The following is a 13,890-nucleotide window of genomic DNA, read 5'->3' on the forward strand; positions in this document are numbered from 1 at the left end:
TATCCTTGTTTAATTTCTGTTTAGAGGATCTGTCCAGCTCTGTAAGAGGAGTGTTAAGGTCCCCTGTTATTATGGTATTATCAGATATCATATTGCTCAGACTGAGTAAGGTCTGTTTCAAGAATCTGGGAGCATTTAAATTGGGTGCATAGATATTTAGAATTGAAATGTCTTCTTGTTGTATTTTTCCCTTGACCAATATAAAGTGACCATCTTTGTCTTTTTTGACTTTAGTTGCTTTAAATCCACATGTATCTGAAAATAAGATTACAACTCCTCTTTTCTTCTGAATTCCATTTGCCTGAAAAATTGTCTTCCAACCCTTGACTCGGAGCTTTAATTTGTCTTTTGAAGCCAGTGTGTTTCTTGCAGACAGCAAATGGGTGGCTTGTGTTTTTTAATCCAGTCAACCAATCTATGTCTCTTCAGTGGGGAATTCAAGCCATTAACATTTATGGAGATAATTGATAAGTGTGGTAGTATTCTATTCGTCTTATTTGGTGAGAGTCCATTGCTTAGTTTTATCTTTTGCATCAGTGTGGAGGTTTGGTTCTGTCCTTTAATTTCTGAGTTCTTACTTTGCTGCTGATCCATTGTGGTGGTCAGTGTGCAGAACAGGTTGAAGTATTTCCTGTAGAGCTGGTCTTGTTGTGGCGAATTTGCTCAATGTTTGTATATCCGTAAATGATTTGATTTCTCCGTCAATTTTGAAGCTTAGCTTAGCAGGGTACAGAATTCTGGGCTGGAAATTGTTCTGTTTAAGTAGATTAAAGGTAGATGACCATTGTCTTCTTGCTTGGAAAGTTTCATTAAAGAAGTCTGCGGTCACTCTGATGGATTTGCCCCTGTAGGTCAACTGGCGCTTACTCCTGGCAGCTTGCAGAATCTTTTCTTTTTGTCTTGACTTTGGACAGGTTCATCACAATGTGTCTTGGAGAAGCTCGGTTAGAGTTGAGGCGACCTGGGGTCCGATAGCCCTCTGAAAGCAGTGTGTCAGAATCTTTGGTGGTATTTGGGAAATTTTCTTTTATAATATTCTCTAGTATGGCTTCCATTCCTCTGGGGCATTCTTCTTCCCCTTCTGGAATTCCTATAACTCGTATGTTGGAACGCTTCATAAAGTCCCATAATTCTGACAGTGAACGTTCTGCTTTCTCTCTGTTCTTTTCTGCCTCTTTTACTATCTGAGTTATCTCAAAAACTTTGTCTTCTACCTCTGAAATTCTTTCTTCTGCATGGTCTAACCTGTTGCTGATACTTTCCATTGCATCTTTAAGTTCCCTAATTGACTGTTTCATTTCCTTCAGCTCTGGTATATCCTTTTTATATTCTTCATATCGTTCATCTCTTATTTGATTCTGTTTTTGGATTTCCTTTTGGTTATTTTTCACTTTATTAGCAGTTTCCTTCATTGTTTCCATCATTTCTTTCATTGTTTTCAACATGTGTATTCTAAATTCCCTTTCTGTCATTCCTAACATTTCTGTATAGGTGGAATCCTCTGCAGTAGCTACCTCATGGTCCCTTGGCGGTGTTGTTCTGGACTGGTTCTTCATGTTGCCTGGAGTTTTCTGCTGATTCTTCCTCATGGGTGATTTCTTTTATCTGTTTCCTTGCCCTTATTTTCCTTTCACTTCCTCTTGCTCTTTAAGTTCTCGTGCCTGTGGAAGTTGCGGGCGGGTTTAGACGGATTGAACACATGCAACCACTTGCTGGTTTTCCACTGTTTTAGTCCTCCTCTTGGTGTCCAGAAGTCTCTTGCTCACTCCCTGTATCCTCTCAGGGGTGATGATAGGCAGATCCCACCAGCCAGAGATGCCTGGAGTCCTATATCCCCAGACTCACAGTGCCCAGATGCAAGGAAGCTGTTACTCGGCTGCCATCTTGCTCCCCCTTTAAAAGAATCTTTCTTCACTATACTTCTTTAATCATCATTTTCTCAAGGTTTTGTTATTTTAACATAAAAATATTAATTTATTTTCTGTTTCCTGAGATTAGAGTTTGTTTGAATTATTTATAGACCTGTATTTTAGGCAGAAATTAGTTTAGTACAAAACTATTATGTAATGCTTTAAACTTAAACCGTTCATTAAATTTATTTATATAACTTTATTTTCTACTTTACACATTAATTTGACCTTCTGAGATTAGCTAAGTTGTTATAATCTGTGTATTCCTTTAACACTTAAAATTTACCACAAAATTAAATATATTTAATATTACACTATTTTTTTCTTGCAGTTTTTTCTTTTACCTAGTTAGATCGTACTTTCTTCAAGATAGGAAAAATTGACCAACCCCAAAATTCATTGAGGAAGCAGATCTCAGAGCTTTCTTCCAGGACCCTTGTCTCAACTCCTAGAACTTAACTAAGTTACTGAGAAGTGAATCTGGAAGGTTAATGCCAGAACTAGTTCTTTTGAGTCATGATTCAAATCTAGCTTAGTTCAAAGATTTATAGATTTCCTAGCTGGAATCTTTATCTTCTTAAGAGGTTTTTTAGTAGTTGAAGAAGACTCCACCTTCCTATTGTAACTAACATACTTCAACCAATAAGCATGGTTCTATAATATTAGAGTTTGACCTTGGTGGCATGCTCTCTGGGTAAGTCTAAATCATGGACAGTCAAAGGTCCTTGTCAGAAGAGACTTCCACAGGATTTCTTTATGCTGTTACCATACCTTTTCCAAACTTTTTCCTTAATAGGTATTTCTTTAAATTTTCCTCATTTAGTTTTGGATTATCACAGTTTCACTGAGCTTTATTCCTTGTGGTCATACCAGTGCTGCCCTGTTTGAGCCAGTATTATGGTTCATCTGCTCTGATGCTGAGAACTACTGTGCTGGCTTTCTTTGCTCTGCCTGTACTCCCGTCGTAGTGTGTAAGTCCCTTCACCCCAAGAGGCTTGTGGGTAGCTATGTTGATTCACTGTAGCAGAATGGAGATTCCTACAGTAGAGATCTGCTTCCTACAATACCCATCTCTTCAGTTAAGTGACGGTGATAACAATCTGTCTGAATCCTCTCCCTCTCTGTTTTTTCAAGAGCCTGTGTGTTAGTATTTGTCTGACTCCTTAACTTGATGTGATCCTCTTACAAAGGTTCTCATAACTTTGCTGCTTAGCATGTTTGATGTTTGATATTTGGTGAATGAGTCAATGAAAGTTTGAAAGGCCATTATAAGCTCGACAGAGCTTATATTCTTTTAGGAGGAGGAAGGAAAAAATTTTATGAGGTTTACTATGAGCCATCTATGTATTATTTACCTTAGAAATCTTTTTTAAATCTTCTAACATATTGCTAAGGATGCATTTATAAATTATTTGGCTTTTTACCTTGAGTGGTTATATAACTATCTGTTGTAGTGCCTACTGTGACTCAGCACATTGTCTTGGTATATTTTGAATTGGACCAGCACCATGAACACTCACTGCATGACAAATATTATGAGATACGTGTCTGATATGAGCCATGAGGACATGTGTGGAAGCGTAATTTCCTCATAAGGCCTTAAAACTCTCTCATAAATAGTCACCTTATTTGTGAACTGGCATTTTCTTGACCTATCTGATAATACTGATGTTCCCTGGTGTTTTTAATAGTAGTACCTCATTCCCCACTGCACAGTTCTTCTTAATATTGGATTCTGATCTTATGAACTTATGTTGGAAGACCAAAATTTTCTTTGTTCACAGGAAGAAGTGTTAATGGTCATCGAGCTCCAGATGTGTTGGTTCATAACAATGCTGACTCTGTGCTAACAAAACTTAGATTCTGCTTATTTGGGCAGATTCACCTTAGTCAAGGTAGATGTCTTTAGGAGTTAACTAAATAGTTTTGGGGCATTTTCATTCTGGGCTTTGTCTCCTTCAAACTTGCTTCTATCAAATGTAAATATACCCTGTAGAGGGAGAATTTGTGTTTTTAGTTTGCATTTTAAGCCTGATGATACTACTTACTGGGAGTCAAGTAATCACTGGATTGGCTGAACAATCAAAAAACTTTAAACACTTGTGGACTATGATACAATTCCTATGGATGTTTTCCTATTCCCAATTTAACTTATAAATTTTTCTTATCCACAACTACTATTTTTTCCTTAAAGCATTGTTAAGGATGTTATAAATATTATGCATTGGAGTAGCGCCTGTGGCTCAAAGGGTTAGGGTGCTGGCCCCATATGCCAGAGGTGGCGGGTTCAAACCCAGCCCCGGCCTAAAACTGCAAAAAAAAAAAAAAAAATTATGCATTAAATACTATAGACAACCCTTGATATGTTGCATTCAAGAAATACTGGTATTGTTAATTGTATTAGTTTTCTATAGCTACTGTGACAAATTACCACAAACTTAGTGTCTTAAAAATTTCAAATCTTTTATCTTACAGTTTTGAAGGTCAGAAGTTCAAATGAGATTTAGGGATTGTCCTGGTGTTGTCAGGAGGCTCTATGGACCAATCCATTCCTTACCTTCTCCATCTTCCGGGGGCTGTTCTCATTCCTTGTCTTGTGGTCTTCAGGCAGTGATTCTGTAGAACCTCTGGATTGATTCTGGAAGAGCTGCCGTAATTTCAATATTAAGACTAACACTAATGTCCATTTTACTGGGCCATCCTTTCTGACTCTTGAGGTACGAAATGTTTAGATGTCCCTAGTACTTACCATTTTTTATAAAGATTTAGCAGGTTATTAGTCTCAGAAGTTAAATGAAGAAGGGGCCAAAACAGTTTATTCATTTACCACGCTTAGTGAAAGGTATTATTTTTAATGTTTTTGGCTGATTCAGTCTAATCAATTTAAGTACCAATTGGCAGCCATGGATATAGTTGATATTGCTGTTTGAAAGTCTTGTTTTCCAGCCCAGCTGGAAAGGGAATGGAGACTCTTCTAGCTGTTTTTCAGACTTGTTTGAAGTTTTTTGTTTTGTTTTGTTTTTCTTGGAGTTTCCAGGGCAGATGCCAAGCTGGCAGCAAATGAAGTATACTGTAATGTGAAGCCTTATAAATATATGTTGGATTGCAGCCATCATTATCAAAAGTGCTGGTACAGAAATGTGCAAAAGAAAGATTTTCAAATTACCGTTGGCCTGTACATACAAATGTTAGCTTGTAAAGCTCAAGAAATACTAAACTGTAGTCCATTAGTCCCCTACATTTTATTGCCCTTTTTGGAATAATCATGTACTTCAGAACATCCTTTAATCTGAGCTGGCTTGTGGTTGTTTAAGAATGCAGCTTCTTTTTTCTTTATCCTTTATGTACTCAGATGAGGAAAATTTACTGCACTTTATAAATAAATCAGAGTTAAAAAGCAAATTTTCTTCCCACCTTTTTATCTTCGTGGAGGCCCAGCTTTAAGGCATTTGAGTGATGCATTTATACTCGGCCTCACCACTAGTTCAACTGAAAAAAAATCTTCAAAGTCCCCCTTTCTTCCCCTTCTGGTAGGATGTACTTTTTGAGGTCATGGTAGAAGAGCACTGTTCTTATGGTATTCAGGAGCAGAACTTTGTTTCAATTGCTCAAGGCTTTCACTTCTATTTCATCACCTTGTGGAAATTCAAGTGGACCCCACCTAAAATGATCATTACCTCTGTCTTTAAGACACAGATTTTACTTATATTAAGACAGAAGATGCCTAATTATTAGTACAGCTAATTTATCATGGTTTTACTAGACAAGACGGTGATTTACATTAACGAGGCCTTCTTGCATATTCAGCGTTACCATTCGATCAGCTTAGCCAGGGTGGCAGTACTGGAAACTGGATTTCACACACCCCCTCATGCTTACAGTGGAATATTAAACAGTATTTGCTATTTGTAAACCAGGGTAGAAATTATCACTTAAAAGCCATGTGCTTTATTGTATGAAGTTCTATTTTAACATTTTAAAATGGTCTTTAATATATACCTGATGAGGCCTAAAGTTTAAGACTTTAATTTATGTGGTCATAAGTTGTAAACTAAATGAATAAAAATTAGTAAGTAAGAATTACGTGAAAAAGATTTGTCCTGTGAAATTGAAAGTATTTACATTAAATAGCTCATGTGAATTATTGAATTAAATTATAAAACAACTGTCTTTTAACATGGATAGAACAAAGTTGATATTTTAGCCTTAGTCATATGTTTTTATAAATATGTTATCTAATTTTCTTTTGGCTAATGAATGGTACATAATTTAAAATTATGTGACATATAATTTAAACTTTTAAAGTTTTCAAATATTGTCCGATGTACTTTCTTTTCTATTTATGGAAAAACTGGCTGTGCAAAGGTAAACCTTTGCTACAACAGCTCTTGCCCTGCGTAACCCCAATACCCTGCAATGAGGCTACCATTCGCCACCAACAGCAGCCTTTCCCTCTAAGCCAGCCCTCAGAATCCTTGCTATAGAGCATTCCAGGCAGCCCCTTCTGGCCAGATGGGACCATCACACCAGAAACATCTATTTGCTAACCCAGGTGTAGACCATGGGATACCCAATACAAATTATATGACTTGATGTTGTTCCCATATGCTGTTTTAATATTTAAATATTTGAATATTCAAACAAATTAGTCAATGTTTGTACCAAGGAAACCCTACATAAATACAACTCAAGGCTTCCTATTCTTGGGCAGATTAATATAGAAAGGGTGAAAATGCACCAGGCCAAATTAAAATTCTCCGTAGTCATCAGGGTCCTCAGTCTTTTATATAGTGATGCCCTTGGAATCAGCATTCAATGTGATATCCAGTTATTAATCACCATTATCTATGAGGTAATATTACTATTATGTGGCAGAGAAAGCATTGCGAATATTAAGGTCTTAGAACTTAACAACCAGTTAATATTAAGGCCTTAGAACTTAACAACCAGTTAACATATAAAAGTGGTGGACAACATGATATTTAGGTTCCTGTTCATAAAAGTGGACAACTTAGAGAAAAGCTTTTAAAAACTTGCAGAAGCCTATACCCTATTACTATTAAAATGCAGTAACTGAAATGCAGTAACTGGGAGCCACATCTGGCATGCATCTTGGTCTGGAATGGCTTAGCTCTCATGCAGGGCATCACACACCTTTGGCATTATTAAACCCTGCAGGTCATAAACATGGTGACCATGCCTGTAAAACAGACACTCCGAGAAAGAGGGATTTCAGTGGGAAAATTGCTTTGTTTATCAGGGGGCTTCAGTAATTACTGTCATCTTCAGGTAGATGGACATGAAGAGATAAAAACAGACACAAGTAGTTCTTAAAATGAAAACTAAAGGGAAGATGCAGGGTGTATTGTCTCAGCCTGTAAACAAAGAGTTGTTTATTTGTAGATAAGCCCTGTCCCAATACATGGGTGCAGTCAGGGGCTGGAAGTGGGGAGGAAATGCTAATTTCTATAAACATTACCTCATTATAAAAGGGCAGGAGAGTCTTGCTGAAATGGGAATTAGGTGACACTTTCTCTTAGTGTCTTTTGAGCAGTCTTTTGACCACTTAAGCTTTGGAAAAGATTTTCATTTGGGGGGAGGAAGTTTGTATGATATTTTGATACTTTATATTACATGTATGTTCTTATTAAAAAGCCTAGAAATGATTTTGGATTTTTCAGTGTTCAAACTCCAATCTGAGTAACCCCCCAAAAGCTCAAATTACTTTTTGCTCACCTCTTAAAAGACAATGGCATGATAGTTTAGAATTGTCTTTTTCCCCCATTATGATTTTTTTTGTAAATTTGATTTGGGTGAGTTAAATTACCTCATCTATCCCCAGCATTCTTCAGTGTTACAGCTGGTAATAAGATAATGTTTTATATATGTGTAAACTTTCCCATTTAGAGAAGGTGAGCCAAGTTAATCTTAACCTATGGCATCTGGAAAATCAGGAAAGCAACATAGTGTAGTAGCCAAGAACAGGAACTCTAGAAACAGACTGCCAGGGCTGGAATCCTGGCTTGACCTATTACTTGAGGTGTGTCACCTTGGAAATATTTTCTAAGCCCCAGTTTCCCGTTCTGTAAAAGTAAGGGTATAATAACTCTCTTACACAGGTTTACTGTGAGAATAAATGAAAGGAGGCATATAAACATCTTTTGCACAGTGCCTGGTGCCCCGTCAGAACTCAGTATTAATTATTATTAACTTGTATGCCTTTAGAAACAAAAGCCTTGTTTTCTATGAATATGCAAAGATTTCTTTTGTTTTATTGGACTCTTTCAACTGTGTAGTTTAGAGTTGAGGTAGGAAGAAACGCGATGCTTATCAGTTCTTTTGGGCAAATCTACCAGAGGGCAGGAAAATAATTGAGGCACTGTGTTGCTCTATTGGGCTGAGTGCCCTGCAGATCAAGTGCTGGTAGACCAATAGCATTCTGTTGTTACACTGGTTTTCAAAGAAATTGAGATATAATTCATATGTCATAAAATTCACCTTTTAAAAGTATACAATTTGGTGGGTATATTCACAAGGTTATGCAACCATCACCAGTATCTAGTTCTAGAATATTTTCGTCACTCCATATCTGTTAGCAATTGTTCCCTTCCCCTCTTGACCACCTCCTACAAATAACTAATCTACTTTCTGTCCCCATGGATTTACCTACTCTGGATATTTCATGTAAATAGAATGACATGATATGTGACCTTTTGTGATTGGCTTCTTTCACTTGGCTTAATGTTTTTAAGGTTTATATACATTGTACCATGTATTAGAGTTTTATTCCTTTTTATAATTGAATAATATTCCATTGTATGGATATACCACATTGTGTTTATTCATTCATTAGTTGATGGAGACACATGATTTTATACAGTTTTTTTTTTTTTTAAGGAAAATCTTTGAAAATGGTTTTGCCTTCATCAGAATATGTATTACAGAAAGACTTAAAAGCATACATAATATGCTTTTTCTCCAGAGACAAATTATTTTATTTTCAACTTTTTAAAGGGAAGTTTTATAGAATTTGGATGAAAAAAATTGAATCTGAATTTCCTTTTAGAGAGAGTTAAATATTGTTCTTTTATTCAAGCCTAGTTCTTCTATATTTTAACTCTGGTGCTTTTCTGAACTTCTCTAGGGAAAAAGAGGAGCAGCTCACTCGTGTGACTGAAGTTCAGAGGTTGCAGGCCCAGCAGGCAGATGCTGCTCTGGAAGAGTTTAAGCGGCAGGTGGAACTGAACTCAGAGAAAGTCTATGCTGAAATGAAAGATCAGGTAGGGAGGCAGCCACACTATACTTTATAAAAGTCACTCTCTAAAAGTAGGAAGGTATATTCTTACCTTAAATATGACAGAAAAATTTCACTTTTTAAAAAAGCTTTATCAAAATTAGCCATACAGTTGGGTCAGAGATTCAGAATGAGAAAGGGATATCATCACCCCTTGATTCATCCTTAAAGCAATGCCAGAATAATTTAGAAGTTTCTTCTAAAATGTAGTAATAGCAAGAATGTGTCTTGGCTGGGAGGATAGGTCAGCCTACAAGAAAAATCCCATGACTGATCAGTTTCTTTAGTGCAATAGCTCAAGTTAACCATGTCTGTGTTTCTTGGTTCATAAATAGTGTTTTATTGACCATTTACTGCAAACTGTGTTCAGTTGACAGCTCAGAAGGATAGATAGATGCTGTCTCCAGTTCTTATATAGGATAAGTGATAAATTCTTTTCAGTTATGAACAAAATTTTTTTGGAAGAATAAAGGGAATTATTACAAATGCCTAGATACCATTATGAAGAGTCAATACTTGTTAACACTATGGTTATATCACACAAAAACTTTCAGGTGAAGTTTTAGTTTACTCTTTTATTCAGGTCTCATCACATTAGTCTTTCCTCTCCACTCTGAGAAAACTATGGTAATTAGTTTAGTGTGTACAGTGGGCCCTCCATATCCATGGGTTTCATAGCCCATTTTGTTTTGGAAAACAAAATTTGCTAAAGTTCTGGAAGGAAAGACTTAAATTTATGTAGCATACTATGTTGAATCCATGTGAAGGGAGTGATATGTGGATGTTGTATGAGGTATATTAGGTTTGAGAAGTAATCTAGAGCCGATTTAATGTATACAGGAGGATGTGCATAGGTTTTATGGAAATATGCCAGTTGGGATAAGGAAACTGAACATTTGTGGAGTTTGGTATCTATAGGGGGTCCTAGAAATATATTCCATGGATACTGAGGGATAAATGTATTGATTCAGTTGTTTTTATATTTTATATGTATATATAATATCCATATTTAATATGTATATGTGTTATGTATACATAATATCATTCCATAGCCATATATAATTGTTTTGTTTTTCTGTTTTTTAAAAATTAGATAATTACTAACAGATTTTGTATATTATTCTTGTTTGCTCTTTTATATTTAATATAGTAGTATACCTGTGTTCTAACCATGCTGATTTAGCATAATCCTTTAAGGCTAAATATATTTTATTATATGAATATATCATATTTTATTTATCAGTTTCTCTATTAAGATATATTGAGTTTATTTTTCACTGTTTAGAAAGAATATTGCAGTACTTATTTTTTATTTTATTTTCAACTGAACTTATTTTCTTTAGGAGTCCTAAGCACATACGTAGTAAAATCCCATGGGCAATTTGAAAAAAAAAAAAAGGTGTCATAAACCCCTGTAGGGGTTGGACCTGTGTTTATTTTTGGTCTTATTTTCTCAATTCTGATTTCCGCTTACACTGATTTGTGTGAGTTTGGTCCCTGAGGGTAGTCTGAGAGCTCATTCTTTGTGTTTGCCACACCCTGGCTGAGGCAAAAGCTAGATTCCTGCTAAGATCTTGAACTGGAAAGTGGAGACTTTCAGTCCCTGCTAAGGTTGCAATCAAGGCCCAGACCCTAGCATATAAGTTTGGTCCAAATATTCAATGATGCTGCATCCAGAAGCTTTGTGATAGGCTTAAAATTAAAGGAATGGAGACAATTTTGATGGAAAAGGCCCCAGGCAAGAATTTTCAAGTATACTGTCAAGAATTTGAGGCTCAGAAATAGACATTTGGAGGTGCTAAGACCATAGCTGTGACAGGCATTTTTGGCTCAATAACTGCTTTTGTTGGGGATGATGATATAAAATTAAGAGATCACAGAATTCAAGAGTAAGTAAGGAGAAAAAGCAAGCAGACAACATGGAACCTGTGAAAACATTCTTTAGAATAAGGAACAGGCTTCTGCATTAGCCCTCACAAGTAAAAGCACACTTCTGAAAATTATCTGTAGAATTCAGAAAAAAAATTCAGAAAAGTAGTACCTTTATAATAGGCCACTTATCACGTAAAATGAATGAAGCCTGAATACGTCCTGGAAAAAGAATTAAACCTTGAGAATAAAAGTGATTATCCTGCAAGTTTCTAAGTAGGATGACACTGGCAAAGAAATTAGAAAAATGATGGAATAATGTTTTACAGTTTGAAAGAAAAAAAATTGTGACTCAGTTTTATATACAGCCAAGGAGATTTCCACTTGGAAAAATCAATAGAAATACATTTTTGTATATATAAAAGCTCACAGAATATAAGCCATTTATTACTTTTTTTGAAAAAATTATATGAACACACATGAACTAATCCAGAAATTAAGCATAATACTTCCAACACATAAGGAAACCATTAAATAAAATGAATATGAATAGAGAACACTGGAACCCAAAAAAGTAGAAAAAGTTTAAGTAATAGGTTATAAATCTGCTTATAAAATAGAATGCTAATGTTTTTTGATTAAACAACAGTTTACAAAGAAAATATAAATTTAATAACATCTTGAATTCAAATCCCTAAATTATATTAATAAAGATCAAAAAATAGGTGGATAGTGAGAGGGTTTGACGAGCATATTATGTTAAAACTCTTTGTCATAAATATCTGAGACTCTCAAAGTTAAGGAAATGCAGATTGAAATAATTTTAAAATATATAAATATATGTATTAATGAAATTAACAATACACATTTTTATAAAGTCCCTAGAAGATGAAAACAAACTTGAGAGGAGATACTACCAAAGAAACAGAAACAGAAACAAAACAAGATGTCCAAAATAAGACAGAGTATATCATTGTGATAATAAACATTCATAGGTTAAAATTTTCTAGTAAAAAATGTTATTGATAAGCAAATTTAAATTCCTGAATATGCTGTTCGTAAAAGATACAAATAAAGTTATACGAAGATAATATTTTTAAAATGATGGAAATATGTCACATATTATGACAAAAAAGAAGTAAGAATGTGCTGGGCGTGGTGGCTTATGCTTGTAATCCCAGCCCTTGGGAGGTAAAGGAGGGTGGATTGCCTGATCTCATGGTTTCGAGACCAGCCTGAACCAGAGCGAGACTTCATCTCTAAAAATAGCCAGGCCTGGTGGTGAGTGCCTGTAGTCCCAGGTACTCAGGAGGCTGAGGCAAGAGAATTGCTTGAGCCCAAGAGTTTTAGGTTGCTGTGAGCTGTGATGTCATAGCACTCTACCAAGGGCAACAAAGTGAGACTTTGTCTCAAAAAAAAAAAAAAAAAGGAGTGTAATACTACCATACAAATTAGAATCAATGTAAGTCAATAAACTGGACAAGGGGATATATTTTTGCATTCTAAAGTCAAGATTACTCAATCTAAATATGAAAAAGATGTTAAGAATACATAGAGAAGTGGACATAGATAGCCATGGGAAGCTTTAATATATTTTTCTTCATCTTTGACAGATCAGAGGGGAAAAAACCAAACAGAAGGTCTTAATAAAAGTTTATGGTATTACAGCTACATATATTTCTGCTGTCTATCATTTAGAGACAATACTCTCTTAAAGCAGTTATGAAACTCAGTATTCTATAAAGTCTCTCAATATATTTCTAAAACTTAGTATGTCAGAGGACACATATTTTTCACTGCAATATAGTAAAACTTGAAATTATATTTCATTTAAAATTGCTACATTGGACTTCATCAAAATTAAAAACGTTTGTTCTTTGAAAGACACAATTAAAAAACAATAAAAGGAAATGAATCAACCTAGAAATTGGGAGAAAAGATTCATAATATATATATATATTTCAATGAACTTTTATCTAAAATATAAGAAAATATTACAACTCAGTAATAAGACAAAAAATTAAAAATAGGTAAAAGATTTGATTGGGTGGTTCACATAAGATATACAGATGACTACTCAGCACATGAAAAGATGCTCAACATCATCAGGGAAATGCAAATTAAAAACCAAATGAGATGCCAGGTATCAGTATGTTCATTAGAGGGTTAAAATGATAAAGATTGATTGATTATACCAAGTGTGGCAAAGATGTGGCGCAGTTGGAACTCTTTTATACACTACTGGTGGGTATGAAAAATAGTACAACTACTTTGAAAAACTACACATTTTCTTAAAATACTAAATATATAATGACTATAAGTCAGTCATTCAATTCCTTCATATTTAATCAAGAGAAATAAAGACATGTCCAAAGACTTATGCACAAATACTGAAAGTAGATTTGTTCACAAAAGCTCAAAACTTGTGCAACAAAAATGTTCTTTAGAAAGTGAAAGGATGGACAAAATGTGGTATGTTCAATGAGTACCACTCAACATTGAAAAGGAATGAATGTTGACACAACAGCATTGAGGTATCTCAAAATCCTGCTCAATGAAAGAATATGAAAATGAAAGAGTATATAATGAATGTTTTGTAAGCTCAGAGTCCTGTTAGAATTCTCTAGATAAGAATAATGTTCAGTTTTTTGTTTTAGCAGACTGTCAACCCAATTTGTTTCAGAGGGAAAGTCTTGTCACATCTTCTGTCCATGAATTCCACTTTTAATTAAGTTTGAAAGCCTTTCCTATGCCGCCTTGGCTCTGTTTGTACTTGTGCCACTCAAGGGTGAGTCTGACACTTGGGTGGTGATTTAA

At 35.1% G+C, this 13,890-nt stretch overlaps 1 protein-coding gene across 3 annotated transcripts in view; it reads left to right on the forward strand.

Moving 5' to 3' along the window:
• Window positions 1–13,890, forward strand: part of CEP112 (centrosomal protein 112) — a 519,949-nt gene that overhangs the window by 219,660 nt on the left and 286,399 nt on the right. For all 3 annotated transcript variants that reach the window (XM_053568367.1, XM_053568366.1, XM_053568368.1), the window contains one exon: window positions 9,055–9,190. In XM_053568367.1, coding sequence (XP_053424342.1) covers window positions 9,055–9,190 — 136 coding nt within the window. The remainder of the gene's footprint in view (window positions 1–9,054; window positions 9,191–13,890) is intronic.

Source organism: Nycticebus coucang, chromosome 18, assembly GCF_027406575.1.
Source record: "Nycticebus coucang isolate mNycCou1 chromosome 18, mNycCou1.pri, whole genome shotgun sequence".
Taxonomy (NCBI): Eukaryota; Metazoa; Chordata; class Mammalia; order Primates; family Lorisidae; genus Nycticebus; species Nycticebus coucang.